Below are 20,631 nucleotides of genomic sequence, written 5' to 3' on the forward strand. Positions count from 1 at the left end.
ACCTGTGAGCCATGAGGAAGTTGGATTCTATCTGAGTCATGAACTATCATAGATAATGGCTTGACTACTTCCAAGGAGACACTCAGTATTGCTTCCTGTATTCAGTTTGAAACTGTTACCAGTGACACATTGTTAAGTACTTAAAGGTGTTTGGAATCACTTTGAAGGACTTATTGGCCCCAAATTTGCTTTGAGCATCAAAGCAAATAATAGGTTTTTAAAAAGCTAATGTACTATTGATTTGAAATATCAGACACATTTGAGAACAGTTAACTGTCAAATAACATGAGAATTATTGAGTATAATTCCATACTCAACTAATCAAATCGAGGTTAAGAAAAGAAAATGAGAAAGTTACCCATAACAGTAGAATGTAAACTAATGATGTAAAAGAAAAATGTAGAATCACAAACTCACATAAACTCTCATAATAAAAATTGATTCTATTAAATATCACCAAGGATACCATAATAGTTGCCCATAAAAATTTGATGGGGAACAAGATATTTAAACTCATAAAAATTTTCCCCATAACTTCTTTATCCATGTTAGAGGGACAAATACTAACTTTAATACTAACTAAGTTAGGAACACTAACTTCATCTTGGAATCAAGGTTCACATCACTAAAAAGACAATAAATTGTCATGTGTCTGTAAGTCACATATTACATTGCTGATGAGTGTTCCTGTCGAAATGTATTGCCTGAAAATAAGTATGAGGAAACATCGAACCCAAACAGAATAAGGAAAATTCCATATAATGGAAAATTCCATAAAATTCCATATAATACCATATAATCTCCTAAAGTAATGTTAAAATAACCTCATGTAAAGAGATATTGAAAAAAGGAAACCTAACAAACATAACGCCTAAATACATGAATATCTATAAAAAAATCTTTATGGTATGTTATTGGGAAGATTGGCAACATTTGGACGAAAAAGGGGTTTGAGTTACGAGAAGTATCTAATGTCCCATAAACATTTCACTTAATCATTAACTTGACCAAGACTGTGCAAGAAAATATCTATACTCTCAGTATGTTATGCTAGCTGCATGAATATCTTGCTATCTATAATCTGTCTACCTACCTATTTATCTACTCTTTACCTATATCTATTAGAAAGAGAAGATAAGTAAAAATGTTGAATCTAGGTAAAAGTTGTATGGTATAAGAGAATTCTTTGTATTACTCTTGGTATTATTCTAAAAGCTTGAACTCTTTTTCTAAATATAAAAAGCAAAAAAACTACCAAAAGGAATGTGGATTTAAAAAATCATTTCCCACAGAGCTAAGGTATTAAGAGTGAATAGCTTATAGCTTTGTGGGGAAATTCTAAATCATATAATAAATTATACCTTATAGGAACTATTTTTGTACAAACATAATAAAACATACTTAAAACTAATGCAGTAAGCATTTAAACTGCTTTGGTCCATAAAATTCCACAGAAATTCATCAGTCTGATCGGCTGATTTTGGTATGAACAAATCCACCTTTTTTTCCCCTGGTACTATTTATTTTGGGAAACATGGAAGGGAGGGTTGAGCCACAGATGTCTCTATGCTCTGGGATCACTTGTAGTGGTGCTTAGGGGACAATTTGCGGTACTTGGGATGGAACTAGCATAAGCACATGCAAAGCAATTGTCTGAGGTCCTGAATTATCTCTTTGGTTCACAGGTCTACATTCTGGTAGAAGCAATATAAATACTTGAAAAAGGTGGAAACAATTTTATTTCCAGAAATCAAAAGGTAATTAAAAATATTATCAGACCGCAACAGACACAAGCAGCTTAGAACCCCACCAAGCTTAGTGAAGACACAGTCTGGAAGACGTAACTGTAGTAACCAGCTCTATAATATCTCCCAGAAGGACTTTAGAGATATCATGCTGAAGATGTTTAATGAACTCAAAGAAAAAAAATGGCACAGATACAAGAAAGGAAGAATTGAGAAATGAGAAAACTACAATCAAAAGTTAACAGAACTAAAGAATCTCTTTTTTACTTTTCTGATTTTTCTAAATTCTAAATTTTTAATTCTAAATTAAAAATTCTAAATTTTTCTAAATTAGAATTTTCTAAATTCTCATGGTTGTCATTTCACTCTCAACTTAGGCACATAGTAGTCTTCTGCAGCTCTGATGACAGAGGGCTTCTTTTTAGATATTAAGCTTCGTGCATACAGGAAACCACCTCGAGTCTAGAGTTGGATGATGCTAACACCCCGTTTACAGTTTAAATAGCAGCTTCTCTTGTGTGCTGAAAGTAGATAAAGGACCAAACGTGATAGCCTCCCATTATCTATATTGCAAACCATAATGCCCAAAAGTGGAGACAGAGTATGGAGGAAATTGTCTGCCATAGAGGCAGGGGGAAAGTTGGAAAGAGGAGGGTATACTGAGGTCATTAGTGATGGAGAATGTGCACTGGTGGAGGGATGGGTGTTAGATCATTGCATGACTGAAGTTAAAACATGAAAGCTTTGTAACTGTATCTCATGGTGATTCATTAACTAAAAATTTAAAAATAGCAGCTTTTCTTATAGAGTGCAGGAGGCAGCCTCTAAGATGACCCCTCCACCCCCAAACAATGATACCTTCCTGAAGTATTCATGTCTTTGTGTATCTCCTGCCCTTTTGAGTGTGAGCTGGGCATTATGATTCTCTGGAGAAGGAATGCCCCACTATTGATTAAGTTATCTGTGAAAGTTGTGGCTTCCATCTTAATTTTCTTCTTATCATTCTTGATTTCTCAGATCACTCACTATGGAGAGGTGGAGGTGGAATGACAAAGTGTAGTCTAAATGGTGAAGAACTGAGGGCTCTTAACAGCAACTACATAAGTGACCTTGGAAGTGAATGTTTATCCCTGAAAAATGAAAGCAAAGTTGGCCAACAACTTGCCTGCAACCTCATGTGAATCCTTGATATGTCACTTCTAAATTTCTAGCCCTCAAAACTATGTGATATTTTTAAAAATGCTTGCTTTATTTGGGAGGAGGGCGTACCCAATGGTCTCAGGGCTTACTTCTGAAGTTAAAGAACTGAGTAAGCATAGTACCTACCTTAATGTGGTTTTTATTCAAGAGGGGGTCAGGTGCATAAGTGCCTTTCTGGTAGAGAATGATTATGGTAGAGTCCCCATATAAACAAAACACTATGCAGTGCAAGGGAGGAAAGACTGCTTTGTATGGAGCAAAGAGTATACTGGAAGAAAATGGTATTTGAACTCATAGGTGAAGGATAACTGGTAAGGATAACTGAATGCATGGCTCACATGAGACTTGACAAAAGGAGTGCGTATCATTTGTTCTTTATTCTTCTTCTCTACCAAAAATGCACTATGTATCTGACTTCTATGCATTACTCAATTCTTTAATCTCAGTATAAAATACTGTGCTTCTGTTTACAATAGCCAGAATCTGGAAAAAACCCGAATGCCCCAGAACGGATGACTGGTTGAGGAAACTTTGGTACATCTATACAATGGAATACTATGCAGCTGTTAGAAAAAAGGAGGTCAAGAATTTTGTAGTTAAGTGGATGGGCATGAAAAGTTTCATGCTGAGTGAAATGAGTCAGAAAGAGAGAGACAGACATAGAAAGATTGCACTCATCTATGGTATATAGAATAACAGAGTGGGAGACTAACACCCAAGAACTGTAGAAATAAGTACCAGGAGGTTGACTCCATGGCTTCGAGGCTGGCCTCACGTTCCGGGTCAACTCAGAGAAGCGATCACCAACTACATTGTAGTCGAAGGCCATGTGGGGGAAGGGAGTTTCGGGCTGAATGAGGGCTAGAGACTGAGCACAGCAGCCACTCAACACCTTTATTGCAAACCACAACAGCTAATTAGAGAGAGAAAACAGAAGGGAATGCCTTGCCACAGTGGCAGGGTGGGGTGGGGGGGAGATGGGATTGGGGAGGGTGGGAGGGACACTGGGTTTACGGGTGGTGGAGAATGGGCACTGGTGAAGGGATGGGTTCCCAAACTTTGTATGAGGGAAGTATAAGCACAAAAGTGTATAAATCTGTAACTGTACCCTCACGGTGATTCTCTAATTAAAAATAAATAAATTAAAAAAAATTGGACTTTTATTAATAAAAGATAAAAAAAATAAAAATAAAATACTGTGCTTTTTGCTTTATAAGGAAGATTTCTTTTTAATGAGCAAAGACTTCATGCCATCAAATAAATACTGGAGAACACATGCTATTTACATGGATGGATAGAAATGGGATTCCAAAGGAGCAGTTATTGAGATTGAGATTGGAATAACCCTGGTTTGGGATGATGTACAGAAGGTTACTTTAAGAAATCATGAGAGATGACGTGAGATTGATAGAATGCAAAAGTGATTGTGGCAGCCTTGAGTTCCAGAAGAGACAGGAGATAGGAATCCATTAAATACTCTAGACAGGAATTTTATATATATGTATATATATGTATTTTACTTATATGCAGAATATATAGAGACTATATAGGATATATGGGTTGGAGAAATAGCACAGCAGGTGGGGCATTTGCCTTACACATGGCTGACCAGGGTTTGAGTCCTCCATCCCTCTCGGAGAGCCCGGCAAGTTACCAAGAGTATCCCGCCCACACAGCAGAGCCTGGCAAGATACCCATGGCATATTCAATATGCCAAAAACATAACAACAAGTCTCAAAATGGAGACATTACTGGTGCCACTTCAGCAAATCGATGAGCAACAGGATGACAGTGATACAGTGATATAGGTTATATGGGTTGGAACAATAGCACAGCGGGTAGGGCATTTGCCTTGCAGCAGCTGACCGTGGTTTGAGTCCTCCCTCCCTCTTGTAGAGCCCTGCAAGCTACTGAGAGTATCCCGCCCACACGACAGAGCGTGGTAGCAAGCTACCCATGGTGTATTTGATATGCCAAAAACAGTAACAAGTCTCACAATGGAGATGTTACTGGTGCCCACTCAAGCAAATTGTTGAACAACAGGACAACAGTGCTATAGTGCAGAATATATAAAATATATCTATATATGCATATAGAATATTTATGGGATATATAGAATATATAAGAATGAGATAGTTAATGATATATAATATTTCTATTCTTTTGGCAATTTTTCTTAACTTTTGCTCTTTCATATCAAATGACAGAATAAACTGGGATTTGGTGGCAGGGAAGATATTGCTTACAAGTTTGTAGTAAGGGCAAAGTGAGTTGTATAGCCTCAACATCAAGTAAAAACAATGAGCATCAGAATGCTATTTCAAAGAAAGAATTATCGAGACTTGGACCAAATTGAAAATAGAGGCAGAAGGGGGATTTCCACAAAAGTAAAAATATATATAAGTTGAATTGTTTATATAGTTTGTGACTTTCTACATATAAAATGCTTCCCCCCAGCTGCCCAAAGCAAATAATTAAAAATTGCAAAGGATAGATAAGAAAGGGTAACTTGCGTTTTTTAAAAACCTAAGCCACTTAAAACAAAAAGATACATTTGCATAAAAAGGCTGGAATGGAGGGGCTGGAGTGATAGCACAGCGGGTAGGGCGTTTGCCTTGCACGCGGCTGACCCAGGTTCAAATCCCAGCATCCCACATGGTCCCCTGAGCACCGCCAGGGGTGATTCCTGAGTGCATGAGCCAGGAGTGACCCCTGTGCATTGCTGGGTGTGACCCAAAAAGCAAAAAAAAAAAAAAAAGGCTGGAATGAAATATTCAACATGATTATGCACTAAATCTGTTCTCTCCAGGATAAGGAAATGGAATGGATTTTGGGATTGCTGTTCTTCTTTCCTTGCTTCTCCATGCTCTTGGAGTTGGGTATTGAGCACATTTCTGTAATTGGAATAAAAGCACAACAACCTACATACAGTGTGGGGACTTCAGTTATATTTCCTTTCAAGGATCTAGGAACTTTTTTACATCTAATATTCATGTGATATTTTCCCCCTTATTTTTAGGAACTGGTATGATCATTATATATTTTTGAAAAATTCAAATTGAAATATTATGTAGTTCCTTCACAATGACATGACTTACATTGCAATAAGATAAAAATAAACAATTGCCTTGGATTTTACCTCTATGACTTAAACATCATTTGTATTTAATTAAAAAGTAATTGGATAATTTAAATTTTCTCTTAGCAATATAAGTAGTAAAACTAAATTTTTAGAAAAGACCTCAAATTATGGCATTAAATTATGATTTGATGCTATCATTACTTGTAAGCTTTCCTAAGGGGCTAGAAACTGCTCTCCCATTGCCCGGTCTACTTCAGCTAATATCCATTCTCCAGTCAGGCCCACTGACTTCAGCTATAGACTGCAGGTAGCTCCTCTCTGTTCACCTCCATAGATGCTTGCGCTTGAACCTTAGATAATATATTCAAAGAAAATAATCTCTTTTGTAAGAAATACACACAAAATATTTTTTTCTATTTTATTTTTATAAAGCTGTTCACAATAGTTCATTACATTCAATATTTGAACACCAATCCCACCACTGTGAACCCACCCACCACCATAAAAGAAAAGTGTCTGAGGATTGTTGTATTTCATCGTGGAGCCATTTAAGCCCTTGTATAAAGGCCTGTATGTTTAACCCAAAAAAATATGTGCTACTTTTGGTATTTCAGTGGGCTAGAGTGTAAGAGGTCACTCAACTGAGCATGTGGCCATGGTTCAGGTCAATTTATGGTTCTCTCTTCCGGGAGCTTTATTTCAGAGTCTCTGGATCTTGGCTATTGATGAGATTATGTGGTGCTGGGGGCATTTTGTGGCTGTGATTGCCAAGCTACTGGAAAACTACGGAGGAAGCCCAGTCCCACTCTGAGCAAGCTTGGAGATCTCAGTCATGGGTCCCACATACCTGGGTTTTCTGTAGGTTCCCTCATAGCTGAGGTTCGTCGAAGCCTGTGGAGAGCAGCCTTGAGCATGGCTGCAGTTAGGTTCTGGAGGTTTTTGGCTGCTGGGGTTCTGCTGGGGTGGGGATGGAAACTCAACCCTCCCCCTTCTGAGTTGCGCTGGTGAATACAGCCTGGTGCGGGGTAATCAGTACCAAAACCCTTAAATGATGTTTAATATTGTCTTGGATAAGAAAAGAAAGTGGAAATAGTATCTGGGGGAATATTTTTATATTTTAAAAATATAATTAATTTTTCACTATCATAATGAAGGTAACATAGTTAAAATGTTGTTGATATTTGTGATTTTGATGTTGATGTACGTTTACTGCATCCTGCCACCAGCAAAGTGTCCAACTCCATCCACTACTGTTCTTCTGTAACTTCTAGTCCACCTATCATTTCCCTGTCCCTCTTCTTCCCCTTCCCTCTTCTTGATAATTTAAGTGAATTTTTACGTGGTAGAGGAAACTCAGGCTACAATAAAAAGATACCCTATTAAATGGAAGAAAGTGTTTGTGCACTACACACTAAATGAGACTAGAAAAAGGGCTAATATCCAAGACATAAAAGGCACTCATAAAACCAACAGCAAAACCTATAATCCCATCAAAAATAAGGAGAGGACATGAGCAGACACTTCCCCAGATGACATATGAACAGCCAGGAGTCATATAAAATATATCCATCATCACTTATTATTAGGGAAACGCAAATAAAAACAATAATAAAATAATTCCTCCTGCCAGTGAGACAGAAATACATTTAAAGGATCAGAAACAAGTTTTGGCAAGTGGTGGAAAGGGAATCCTCAGTCAGTGTTGAACAGAATATGGCATTGTTTCACCTTTTATGGAAAACAGTATGAAGATTTCTTTCAGAAGTAAGAGTGAATAAGGGGTTGGATAGATAGATAATACAGCAGATAAGGCTGCGTGTGTGAGAGCTGAGTTTGATCCCCAGCAGCACCCTACATGGCTTCTCAAGCCAGATCAAGAGTAAATCCGAGTACCACTGGCTGTGGCCCCCAATTAATGATAATAATAATAAATTAGTAAATAAAATGTAAAATTATAGTTTCCATATGATCCAACAGTTTTGTTTCTTGGTATCCATGCCTTAAACATGAAAACATTAATTTGAAAAAATACATGCACAACTATGCTCATTGCAGTGACTAGTACAATGGCTAGGATGTAGAAAAAAATTCAAATGTCCAATCACAGATGAGTAGATAAAGAAGATGTGATGTAGACAAAATAGAGTGCATTGTAAGAAAAGATGAAATCTTGCTGTTTTCTGCAACTTGGTTGGAATTGCAGCCCGTACTTATATTTAAAGTTTTATTTTAGAGATCTGCTTATCATTAATTTATGTATATATCACATTTTAAAAGTAATATTTGGGGTCAGAGAGATAGTACAGAGGTAAGGCACTTGCCTTATCTGCAGTGGACCCCAGTTTCATCCACAGAACTATATATGATCCTCTGAGCACCACCAGGAGTGATTCTGGGGGAAAAAAATTCAAGAGTAAGCCCTGAGCACTGCCAGGTCTGGTTCAAAAACAACAACAAAAACTAGAGATAAAGTGAAAGGTCTTCTGCCCACATCTCTTCCCAGAGCCATAGGTCAACTCCTTGAAGACAGGCAATTTCCAGTTTTTATGTGAATCCCTTTGGAGATATTTAACACATAAGAAACAAATAGAAATATTTATCCATTGTTGCACTCGTTACTCTTCTCGTCTTTGATATTAGTTATAGGCACAGCAATCAGGGAAACAACCTTGTTTAATTACCAAGCATCTGCTACTAACCTCAAAGAACTGCCTTTGTTTCCACTGGTCAGACAGGTCTGCTAAAAGGAGCTCATGGGAATTAAAATTCTAGCGTCAGTTATTTCCTTTCAAAGTATGGCTCTTTGGGCTCTAATGAAAATTCATCTTGCTTAGTATTTACCATCTAGTAGAGACTGAAAATAAGTTCCTAAGGTACATATTCAATTGGGTCAACTGAAACAGTGAAAGGAAGATCTTGTGACTATATCATTCACTTAAAATGCATCCCCAGCTACTGCTCAGTTAAAGCTGATGGGAACATATAATCATCAGCCCAGCCATACTTTCCCATGTATAGTATTATTGCTACCATAGCTTTCTCTATCACAGTATTGCCAGTATCAGTGTTGGACCATTTTGAGCACCGTGACTCTCCATGATACTGTGTATGAGTATCTGGAGTTAGTGGCCATAGGAAGTTTTGTCCATCACGGTCTTCACCCAAATCCCTGTGAGTCTTCTGGCCAAAGGGTAACAACTCTTTATTCCTCTGAGTCCTGGACCCTGAATTACTCCTTCTCTAACTCTATCTATGCTCTGGAAAATTGTCCTTCTATTACTCAGATTCAGTGTGCCATTCTGTATCTTCTATGTCAGTTTTTCTTTAAAACAAAAAAAACCAGGATGTCGAAATATTGAATGTAATCAAAGTAGAGAGAGAGACAGTCATGTGGAAATCATCTGCCACACAGGTAGGGGTAAGGTGTGGGATGGGGGTATACTGGGGGTTTTGGTGGTGGAAAATGTGCACTGGTGAAGGGACGGTGTTCCATCATTGTATGACCGAGACTTAAACCCAAAATCTTTGTAACTGCTCTCATGGTGATTCAATCAATCAATAAATTGATTTTAAAAAATATTTGGGGTTCATCCCCCCAAAAAACAGGAAATTGCAAGTCTCACATAATAAAGAATATAGTGCAAGGTCTATGTTCTTTGATCTAGTTCCAGCCAATAAAGTATAATCCTAAAACTCATGCCTGAATCCTATAATTAGTAGTTACAAGAGAAGGGAGGATAAAAGGATTAATTTTATTAAATGAAAATACATGACTATATTCTGTAAAACATTTTAAAGAAGATCAGAAAGAGTGATGTTTAAAATGTGTGTGTTCTAAAAAAATATTTTTTTTTGTTTAGAGATAAAAGAAGAAGGAAGGAAGGAGAGAGAAGGAAGAAGGGAAAATAGGGAAGAAGGAAAGAAAAATTACTCGAATTAAGTAAAATTTGTGCAATTTTATGGCCACATAAACTTAAAGTGGAACTAAATTAACTCTAACTTGGATGACTTCGTGGTGCTCAACTCATTGGAGTTTTTACGGAACATTTGAGATATATACTCATCTATTGTTTTGAATAAAGGAGAATAGTAAAACAATTATACTTTCTTTGCCATTCTGTCACAGGAAACCTGTGCTAAGATACTATGTCAACCAAGGGTCGTGTTTCAATAATAAAATAGACTTGATGTTTATTGGAAGCTTACATTATGTATCCCACACTATGATAAATGCTTTACATGTCGTAAGGGGTTTAAAAAACTGCCTGCTTCATATGATAACTAACTAGTAGAGTCTCAATTCCAACATCACTAAGTGGTTTTTTGCACATATGATATGAAGTTTGAAATAAGATCATTCTTGGATGAAATGATAAAGACAAACACACACCAAATCATTACAAACCAGAAGATCAATATCGAGGCAAATTGATGTTTATTAAAAACACATGGAAATGATGTCACAACAGATTTTATCACAGTGTCTACTTCAATGAAAGTCTTACCGGTCTAAAGGTAACACTTGACTTGGGTTAAATCTTTTCGCAGTGTGTTTTCATCTGTCATTTCCTCAAAGAACTGAAAGCTAATTTTATATGTCAAGTCAGTAGAACAGTTGGCAGCGTCTACCCCCCAGTCACAGGTTGGCTCTGACACATTTTGATGAATTTGCAATGACATCACCAAATGTCAGAAATTACAGGGAGACATTCAGCAGCTGCAGCAGGGAATGGCGCAGCACATGGGGCGGGGGCAGGTGGAGATGACACAGGTGGGGCGGTAGCAGGTGGTGCAGCAGCACGCCTGGCCACACACCGGGCGCAGGCAGCAGCAGGTGCGGCAGCCGCTGGAGCCGCAGCAGCTGGAGCTGGAGCAGCAGGGCCGGCAGCAGCTGGAGATGCAGCAGCAAGAGGGGCGGCAGCAGCTGGAGCCACAGCAGCTGGCGCTGGAGCCGCAGGGGCTACAGCAGGGGCTGCAGCAGGGCCGGCAGCAGGGGCTGCAGCAGGGGCTACAGCAGGGGCTGCAGCACGGGCTGCAGCAGCTGGGCACACTGCAGCAGTTGGTGGTGCAGCAGGTGGTCCTGCAGCAGGAAGGCTGGCAGCAGCTGGGCTGGCAGCAGCCCTCCTCAGAGCAGGTGGAGCCGCAACAGGAGCCGGTCATGGTGAGAGTTCTGGTGGGTGAGGTTCTGGAGTTTGGAAGACCCCCTCTTGCCACAGTTCTTATATACCAGGCATATTGACACGTTTTCCTTGTTATTGTTTGACATGTTTTCCTTGTTATTGTTTGCCTAATATTGAAATAATTAGCAGATTGCACAGAAATATCTGTCAATGGAATGGTTAAAACTTGTTGGAAACCAATTTTTCTTTTCCGCCTGTGATTATTTCCAGGCAATCTGCTCTTCCTTCTGATTCACACCCTCTGGCACATGCTCAATCATGCTCTTGTTATCTTCTGTCCCAGAGGGTTGTCATGTGCGTTTGGCCTTGGGAATGACATTGGTTACTACCTTTCTCTTATCAGGTTATGCATTTATTCCAGTGACCACAGGGTGCTGAAGGAAATCCCATCTGCATAGTTGTATTATGCCTGAGACTAATGGAGGACAAATTGTGTGGATTAGTTTTGAGCATTGAGAAAAGGAACAGCTCTAAGTTTGTGGACTTGCTGGGTTCTAAGCCACGGGAATGTGTTTCTTTGGATGTTTCAGACTTTGAATTATGTTCTAAATTGATAGGAAGTTTATCTGCAGAGTTCTTGTTACCACCATGTCCCTTTGTTTGGAAAGTGGTTACATTGATGTCTATTATACGTTTGCTGGTAGATTATCTACTAAATCCTTCAAGACAGAATCTCATGTGAATTTCATTTCTCATGATTTATTGAAATTATTTCCTCAATGGAGTAAGGAGTTGAAAATCAGGTGTCACTCTTCACAGTGTACCTTAAATGCTAGTGAAACATACCACAAGCTTTCTTTCAGTTTGAAATGTGATGGGCTGTTGGTGAATTAAAACACATTTAATTACTATTTCTACTTAGTCCAATTGGGTCCTGCAGCAGCATGAGCTGGAAGGCTGTTGCAAGTTGTTGGGATTCTATCCAATTTCTGATTGCAGTGTAAATCTTGAAAGTATGCATTTCTTTCTTTTTTACATTGAAATACTGATTTATAATATTGTTAATGATAGACTTTTGTGCAGACAATGTTCCAACACCACACCCTCTATCACAGTATCTACCTACCTCTGTCATTGTATTAGGGTCCACTCCCAGCCAACTCTCTGCTCGCCTTTTAAGTGTAGCTCTGAAAACCACTTCTCAGTTCAGTTGTCTTTGACTATTTCTTATTCTCATACCATGTTTCTTTATTTCCCATATTCGAAAGAACTCGTTCCATGTCTGCCACTCTCCTTTTGGCTGACATCACTCAGCATGATACCTTTCAGCTCCATCAGTGGTAAACCACAATGTTGTATCCTAGAGTCCAGCAGTATTCCATGATGTACTTCATTCTCTGTTTCTTTATCCAGTCATCTGTTCTTAGACATTCAACTTGTTTCCAGATCTTGACTATTATGACTAGTGCTACAAGGAAAAAAGAGTATCTTTTCAAAATAGCGTTTGGTACCTTTTAGGGTACATGTCAAGAAATGGAATTTCTGGGTCATATAGAATTTCAATTCTCAGTTTTTTAAGAAATATCTATATTGTTTTCAAAAGAGGTTGATCCTTGGGCTAGAGTGATAGTACAGTGGGTAGGGCGTTTGCCTTGCACGAGACCGACCGGGGTTCGATTCCCAGCATCTCATATGGTCCCCCCAGCACAGCCAGGAGTAATTCTTGAGTACAAAGCCAGGAGTAACCCCTGAGCATCGCTGGATGTGACCCAAAAGCCAAAAAAAAGAAGAAGAAGAAGAGATTGATCCAGTTGACAGTCCTATCAATAAAGGCTAAAGTTCCTTTTTCCCCATATCCATTTCAACACTGGTTATTTTTATTCTTTTTTATGTATACTAGTATCACTGGTGTGTGATAATATTTCATTGTTGTTTTGATTTGCGTTTTCCTAAAGGAAAATTGATGGAAAGCACTTTTTTAAAATTTCTATTTGGTCATCAGTATGTTTTTAAAGAAGTGTTTGTTCATCTATTTTCCCCCATTTTTTGATGTAGTTGTTTGTTTTGTGTTATGTTTTATAAGGGCTTTATATAATAATTTTGAATATTAGTTTTTTGTCAGATGATTGGTGGACAAGTATTTTCTCCCAGTCTGAAGGATGTCTTTTAATCCTAATCATTGTTTCTTTTGCAGTGCAGAAGCTCCTACTTTGACGCAATTTTCTGTTTATCTTTAGTTCTGTTTGATTGGTCATTGGCATTAAATCCCTGAAATTGCCTCTAGATTCAATGTTATTCAGAGTTCTCATGCTTTTTTCAATATTTATGGATTTATGTTTTGGATCAAGATTCTTAACCTGTTTTTAATTGACTTTTGTTCATAGTGTGAGATAGGGGTCTGAATTCTTATATATATATATACGTATATATATATGTATATATACGTATATATATGTCTGACCAATTTTCCCAACAACATTTGTTAAAAAGACATTCCTTGCTACACTTTATACTCTTTAGTTATATCATATAAAGTATGTATATTCAAGTAAAGCACACAGTAGAGAGTATATTCTTTACTTGTATATACTCTTTACTTATACAGTAGTCTCAGGCTACAAAAGCAACATGCACAAATCCACTGCACCTCTATTAGCAAACAATAAAATTGAAGAGAGAAATTTTTAAAAATCCCACTCACAATTGCACCTAAAAATTAAGAAAACTAACAATCATTAGTAAAAAAAAAATAAAGTATGACAAAAGGAAATGGAAACACACCCTTTGTTTAAGGATTAGAAGAATTAACATTGTCAAAACAGCAATTCTATCCAAAGTTCCATACAGATTCACAGCAGTCCTATGAAAATACTCATAGCATTTTTAAAAGTCAAAACTTATGTGGAGTATTGAAATCCTCCTGCTAGCTAAAGTAGGGAAAAAAAGAAAATGGGAGGCTTTTCTTTCCCCAACTTTAAATTATAACACAAAGCTGTAGTAATCAAGACAATGTGGTATTGGAATAAAAACGGACTATCATACCATTGAAATAAAATTGGGAGCCCAGACACAGTCTCAGGCAAATATACAGCTAATTTTCAACAAAGGAGCAAGGAATGCATGTCTTTTTCGTTTCCTTTTTTTCTTTTTTACTTTTCTCTTATTTTTCATTTCTTTTCTTTTAGTTTTTTTTGTTGGTTTGGTGGGGGGAGGGGCATACTCGGCTGTGCTCAGGGCTTATTTTTGGTTCTGTGCTTAGAGTCACTTCTGGTGGTGTTTGGGAGATGACATGTGGTGCCTGGGATTAAATCTGGGTCAGCTGATTGCAAGACAAGCATCACCTTGCCCACTGTATTATCTCTCTAGCTCCAAGTCTGCATTTCTAACATAACACCAGATTATGTTGATGCTGGAGATGTATAGAATTACAGTGAGTTACCTACTGCTCCATCCTGTTCATCTAAGCTTTGAAGGAAGACCTCTCTGCTTTGTTTTTAAGACAGATTCATTGAGTGAATAGTTTAAGGGTCACTTGTTGCCAGTCATTGGGGTAAAAAAGGGATGTAAAGTCTACTCTCAGGGAATTAACATTTTACAGGAAGACCGCATAAACCACCACCACAATTGTAATACAATGTGGTAAATCAACATAAAAGAAGCCAGTAATATAATTTAATGAAGATAATTGGTATTAATATACATTATCCAATATCACAATTTGATGGACATATCTATTAGTAATATCTACTCACATTTTAGTATTTTGTAACTAGATATATTTTTTTATATTCTAGGTAAAAAACTGCATACCTCAAAATGGACAAACTCTTAGAGAGCTATTTGTTGAGTTAAATGTTAAGTGGGTATATCTAACTCTTTGCCCCTCATTCAAGATATAAAACATTTTCATTATACCAGAAAGCTCATATATGACACTCAAGCAACTTCTCCATAATCACATATGGAACTCGCATTTTAGCATTTTTCAAACCAGGATTCATTTTAAAATCAAGATTCAAGCAAATTAAATTTAGTAATTTGTTTTTATCTGTACCAATAGCTGTCAAGCTACCGAGAGTATCCTGCCCACACAGCAGAGCCTGGCAAGCTACCTGTGGCGTACTCAATATGCCAAAAACAGTAACAATGACAGTCCTCATTCCCCTGACCCTGAAAGAGCCCCCAATACACCATCAGGCTACACAAGCACACAATGGAGACTAATGAAGATGTTACTGACACCTGCTCAAGCAAATCGATGAACAATGGGATGACAGTGATACAGTGATACCAATAGCTGGACATACATATTTGATATCCCTACAGTTGATCCTTCTACCACTAGCCAGTGGAGAGAGCTGTGCTACTGAAGCACCAGTATTGATTTTGGCTACTGCCAATTAATTTCATGCTTTCTGACCAATATCTCCATTTTCTCATGACTTGGAGGGTACTCAGAACTCATGTATTACAGAGTTATAATCTAGAAATTTCCATCACATGGATAGGAATTGCTTTACCACCTGATGGGATGCCCTTCATGATACCCTCGGTATCTTCTAGAGTCACTTAAAGATCAATCTTCTGACAATACTTTTATATCAATAATGTACTGGTTTCATTTATTACTACTTCTTGTTTATGGTTTTTATGCGGTCCCATAATTCGTTGACAACTTGCTAGTAGCAAACAACATAAGCAGCATCGAGTGATTAAGTAACAATAGATAAGATCTTTCAGTTCTGATTCTTGTGACTTTGATGACTCACTGCTCTGTGGTTGAGCTCTTTGTGGTACAAAGGGGATGAAGTCTGCAGTGAACAACAGCCAGCAACTGAGAATCTCTCCACAGAGATCAGCAAGGACTGGACCTGACCATAAAGCACAGAAATAAACCTGGAAGTGGATTCTTTATAGGAGGAGACTCAGAAGAGACCCCAGGGAACCTAAAACTTTGATCATAATATCCAAATCACAATTAGTTTAGAAATCCAGTTGAGCTGTGCCTGGATTCTTAATTCATACAAGTATGGGATGACAAAATCTTGCTGTTTTAAATTGCTAAGTTTGAGGTAATGCTACACAACAATAGATAATTAGCATAACTTTAATTTCACACAACACACAGATGAGGAGGGAAAGAACAAGAGGTGTTAAGAGGTAAGATACACTATTATAGGGGGGCAGAGTAAAAGGACAGTGGGTATAGCATTTGCCTTGCATGTGGTCAACCTGGGTTCAATCTCCAGGATCTCCTGTGGTCCCTTGAGAACTGCCAGGTGTAATTCCTGAGGGCAGAGTCAGGAGTAACCCCTGAGCAAAAAAATGTTCCCATTGCCCCCCCCAAATAAAAGATATGCTACAATTTACCCTTTAATAGAACAGAAAATAAAATCAATGGCTATTCCCATGGAGGACTCAGGGACAGTCTGCTATGGTGATAAAGAATGAGCTTCACTGAGAAGCCTGGAGAGGCCTATTCTCTGAAGTCTGAGCTTAGAGAATAATGATATGGGACTGTCCTCCTTAGCAGCAAAAAGAATGATGATACCCCTCAATAGTCATGGCTGGGTGGCAATACTTAACCCCAGGAAATATATGAATATAACGAGACAGGCACCAATATTGGAATGGCAATAAAGGTCAAAGTTATTAGTGCCCACAAATCTATCGATATGGAGAAGGGAGCATAGAGTCCTCCAGGCAGTCAGTGCAGTTATGAGGGTCTAAGTGTTTAAAAGAGTGAAGAAGGAATAATCCTTTTGAGTGAGGTCAGACTTCTCAATGGAAACACATCATCTCCCCCCCAAATTCTATACCCAAGCCAGTTCTCCAGATGTAAAAAAAAATTGACGCATCTAGAGGAGGCTCATTCTCTAAGTGAAAGACCTATAACCAGTACATAAAAGTTTATTAACAGAAAACTACACCTTCATGAAACTAGAATACTGTTATGTGTGAATGCTTTGGACACTGATTTGACACTGATTATTGGCATTAAAATAAGCCTGTTCCTCACTGGAAACCCCATTAAACCATACATTAAGGACTGAAAAGAGGTTATCTCTCACTTTCATTGCCAGTAATTCATCTGGAGTAATTTATCTGCCAGTAATTCAGCTTTCATGAACATAGGCCCTGTGGATCAATGATCAAGCAGCAAGAGGAAAACTAATTCCCCAAAGGAACCTAATATAGTCTGATTACAATAAAACATATGCTGTCACCTTATCATTGTAAGTCCTAGTGCCAGGATAAAGAAGGCAAGGAAGAAGCTATGAAGAAGGAGTAATATATTTAATAGTATCACCGGAAAGAAGGCACAGGAGGATATAGTAACCATGAGTTCTGAACTTGCATACATCCCTCAAGGAAGTCAATCACCTGAAAGCAGAAACTTTGATGGAGGGAGCTTCAGAGAACTTAGAGGACCTCACCTATGCCAGGTATATTTAGATATAATATACACACACATACTCATATTGTGCAAAAATATTTTTGAATGAAATAATACTGAGATTTGGATAGAGAGTGTTCAGGTGCAGAAACAATATAAGGCATCCAGAATATTGTATTAGTCTGAGTGCCGTACTTAAAAGTTTCCAGGCCACCTCAGAGGGATGGAGGTGCATAGATAATGATGAGCTGATTGTACGTCAGTGTAGACAGTTGAGGGTCATTCGCATCAGGATTCCTGAGACTGTCCTACATTCTCCCACTCCAAGGGAATAGCTGGGCATTTATCCACCCAATCCACCCTCTGGCTGAGCACTGCCCTGGCTTGAATACCCCCTAGTTTGATCTACCAGAAATTGTATGTCCATCAGAACATCTTTATGCAGCATTCCTGTTTCAGCCATAGAAAACCACCTTCCTTTCCTGGCGAAGTTGTTTCTGCGTATTTCTACATACTTCTATATGCATGCTTCTACAGGAACTCAATATAAGAAGTGCATAAGAGCTGAGCACATGCATTACATGTGGAAAACTGAGTTTTATCCTAGGCAACACATAGCCCTGAGCACCACTAGAAGTGACCCCCAAATATAGAACCAGAAATAAATCCCTGAGCACTAATGGCGGGGCCCAAATTACTGCCCTGTTGGGGAAAGGCCCCAGCAGAAAGAGAAACACTGGAGATAGCCATAAAATCCTGATATCATGTGTTGTATCTACTCTTTGGCACTAGGAACCATAAACAAACGATAAAAATGAAACACATCACTTATGTATGCCTGGAAATTAAAATTTATTTAATTTTTAGTAAAATTACCACATGAGAAAATGCGGCAGGAAACATCTAAGCTGGGATCACAGGATGTTGATAATTCAAGGAAATTGAATCTTTGAATTAATTTGGGAGAGATATAACAATATTGATGGATTTAGTATCAAAGGAAAACACAATTTAAGATGAGTGGGGGTTGGGGGTTTCCCATGGGCATCTTGACTCAGCTCAGAGTGGGATTACACGGGGAAATGGGTTGACAAGAATGAAGGTGGGCACGGGTCAGGGCACTCAGCAGCAAGAGGCACTGGAACAGGCAGGGCGGCAGCAGGTGGTCTGGCAGCAGATGGGACGGCAGCAGCTGGAGATGCAGCAGGTGGGCCTGCAACAGCCGGAGCTACCACAGGAGGAGCCGCAGCTAGAGGGGCGGCAGCAGCTGGAGATGCAGCAGGTGGGCCTGCAGCAGCCGGAGCCTCCGCAGGAGGAGCCGCAGCTAGAGGGGCGGCAGCAGCTGGAGATGCAGCAGGTGGGCCTGCAGCAGCCGGAGCCTCCGCAGGAGGAGCCGCAGCTAGAGGGGCGGCAGCAGCTGGAGATGCAGCAGGTGGGCCTGCAGCAGCCAGAGCCTCCGCAGGAGGAGCCGCAGCTAGAGGGGCGGCAGCAGCTGGAGATGCAGCAGGTGGGCCTGCAGCAGCCGGAGCCACCGCAGGAGGAGCCGCAGCTAGAGGGGCGGCAGCAGCTGGAGATGCAGCAGGTGGGCCTGCAGCAGCCAGAGCCACCGCAGGAGGAGCCGCAGCTAGAGGGGCGGCAGCAGCTGGAGATGCAGCAGCTGGGCCTGCAGCAGCCGGAGCCACCGCAGGAGGAGCCGCAGCTAGAGGGGCGGCAGCAGCTGGAGATGCAGCAGGTGGGCCTGCAGCAGCCGGAGCCTCCGCAGGAGGAGCCGCAGCTAGAGGGGCGGCAGCAGCTGGAGATGCAGCAGGTGGGCCTGCAGCAGCCGGAGCCACCGCAGGAGGAGCCGCAGCTAGAGGGGCGGCAGCAGCTGGAGATGCAGCAGGTGGGCCTGCAGCAGCCGGAGCCTCCGCAGGAGGAGCCGCAGCTAGAGGGGCGGCAGCAGCTGGAGATGCAGCAGGTGGGCCTGCAGCAGCCGGAGCCACCGCAGGAGGAGCCGCAGCTAGAGGGGCGGCAGCAGCTGGAGATGCAGCAGGTGGGCCTGCAGCAGCCAGAGCCACCGCAGGAGGAGCCGCAGCTAGAGGGGCGGCAGCAGCTAGAGATGCAGCAGGTGGGCCTGCAGCAGCCAGAGCCACCACAGGAGGAGCCGCAGCTAGAGGGGCGGCAGCAGCTGGAGATGCAGCAGGTGGGCCTGCAGCAGCTGGAACCACAGCAGCTGGAGCTAGAGCAGCAGGGGCGGCAGCAGCTGGAGCCACCGCAGCTGGAACCGCAGCTAGAAGGCCGGCAGCAGCTGGAGATGCAGCAGCTGGGGCGGCAGCACACAGACTGGCAGCACTGGGGTCTGCAGCAGCTGGACACGCAGCAGCTGGGCTGGCAGCAGCAGCTCTCTTCACAGCTCTGCTCAGAGCAGACGGAGCCACAACACGAGTTGACCATGGTGTCAGAGGGGGGAGGTTCTGGGTAGGTTTCCAGGAAGGTGGACTGAGAAGTTTGGAGTCTCCTCCCCCCTCCATCTCCCCTTTTATACCCTGCTAAGGGGCTTGCTGTCATTGGAAGCACCTCCATTTCCTTGTCACTGTTTGTCCCAATGGATGGGCTATTATCAAATTAAGCAAGTTTGTTTTCCTGGTTATGCATTTCAAGATTGAATGGGAAAGACTGTCTGCTATTCCTTCTGTCCTCGTGAATCATCTTCCTGGGGATTTTTTTGTTTTTGCTCTTTTTTTTGAGAAATGTTGTCACCTGATGTCCTGCCTTAGGTAACAGACATTGGTATCTTCTCGGTGAGACATAGTTTCCGCTTCTAGGTGATGCAGAAGCTTTACGTATTTATTCCTTTGGTAACTGGGAACAGAGACTTAAAATCCTATGATGGTTTCTTCACTATTGTCTAATGGGCAGAAAAGGTTTGAGTATAAATCAGTAGAACTGGCATGAGAAAAATAAGTCTATGAGGGCATAACCCTATCCCCACTCTAACCCATGACTCCTTCCTAATCATCTCTAATGGGAATTTAAAAAGCAGTTTAAAGGAGAAAAATAAGCTGTTAAAATACTGCATTTTCATTTCATTTCTGTATATTTTAGTAT

At 40.3% G+C, this 20,631-nt stretch overlaps 1 protein-coding gene across 1 annotated transcript; it reads right to left on the reverse strand.

Annotated features, from left to right (window-relative positions):
- Positions 1-10,737: 10,737 nt before the first annotated feature.
- Positions 10,738-19,977, reverse strand: LOC129403524 (keratin-associated protein 10-7-like). Its single transcript, XM_055132248.1, has 2 exons — positions 18,672-19,977; positions 10,738-11,351 (listed from the first exon to the last, which is right to left on the reverse strand). Exons 1-2 carry the CDS (start codon positions 19,975-19,977, stop codon positions 10,738-10,740), a joined length of 1,920 nt encoding a protein of 639 aa, XP_054988223.1.
- Between the last annotated feature and the right edge of the window lie 654 nt (positions 19,978-20,631).

Source organism: Sorex araneus, chromosome 3 (genome assembly GCF_027595985.1).
Source record: "Sorex araneus isolate mSorAra2 chromosome 3, mSorAra2.pri, whole genome shotgun sequence".
Taxonomy (NCBI): domain Eukaryota; kingdom Metazoa; phylum Chordata; class Mammalia; order Eulipotyphla; family Soricidae; genus Sorex; species Sorex araneus.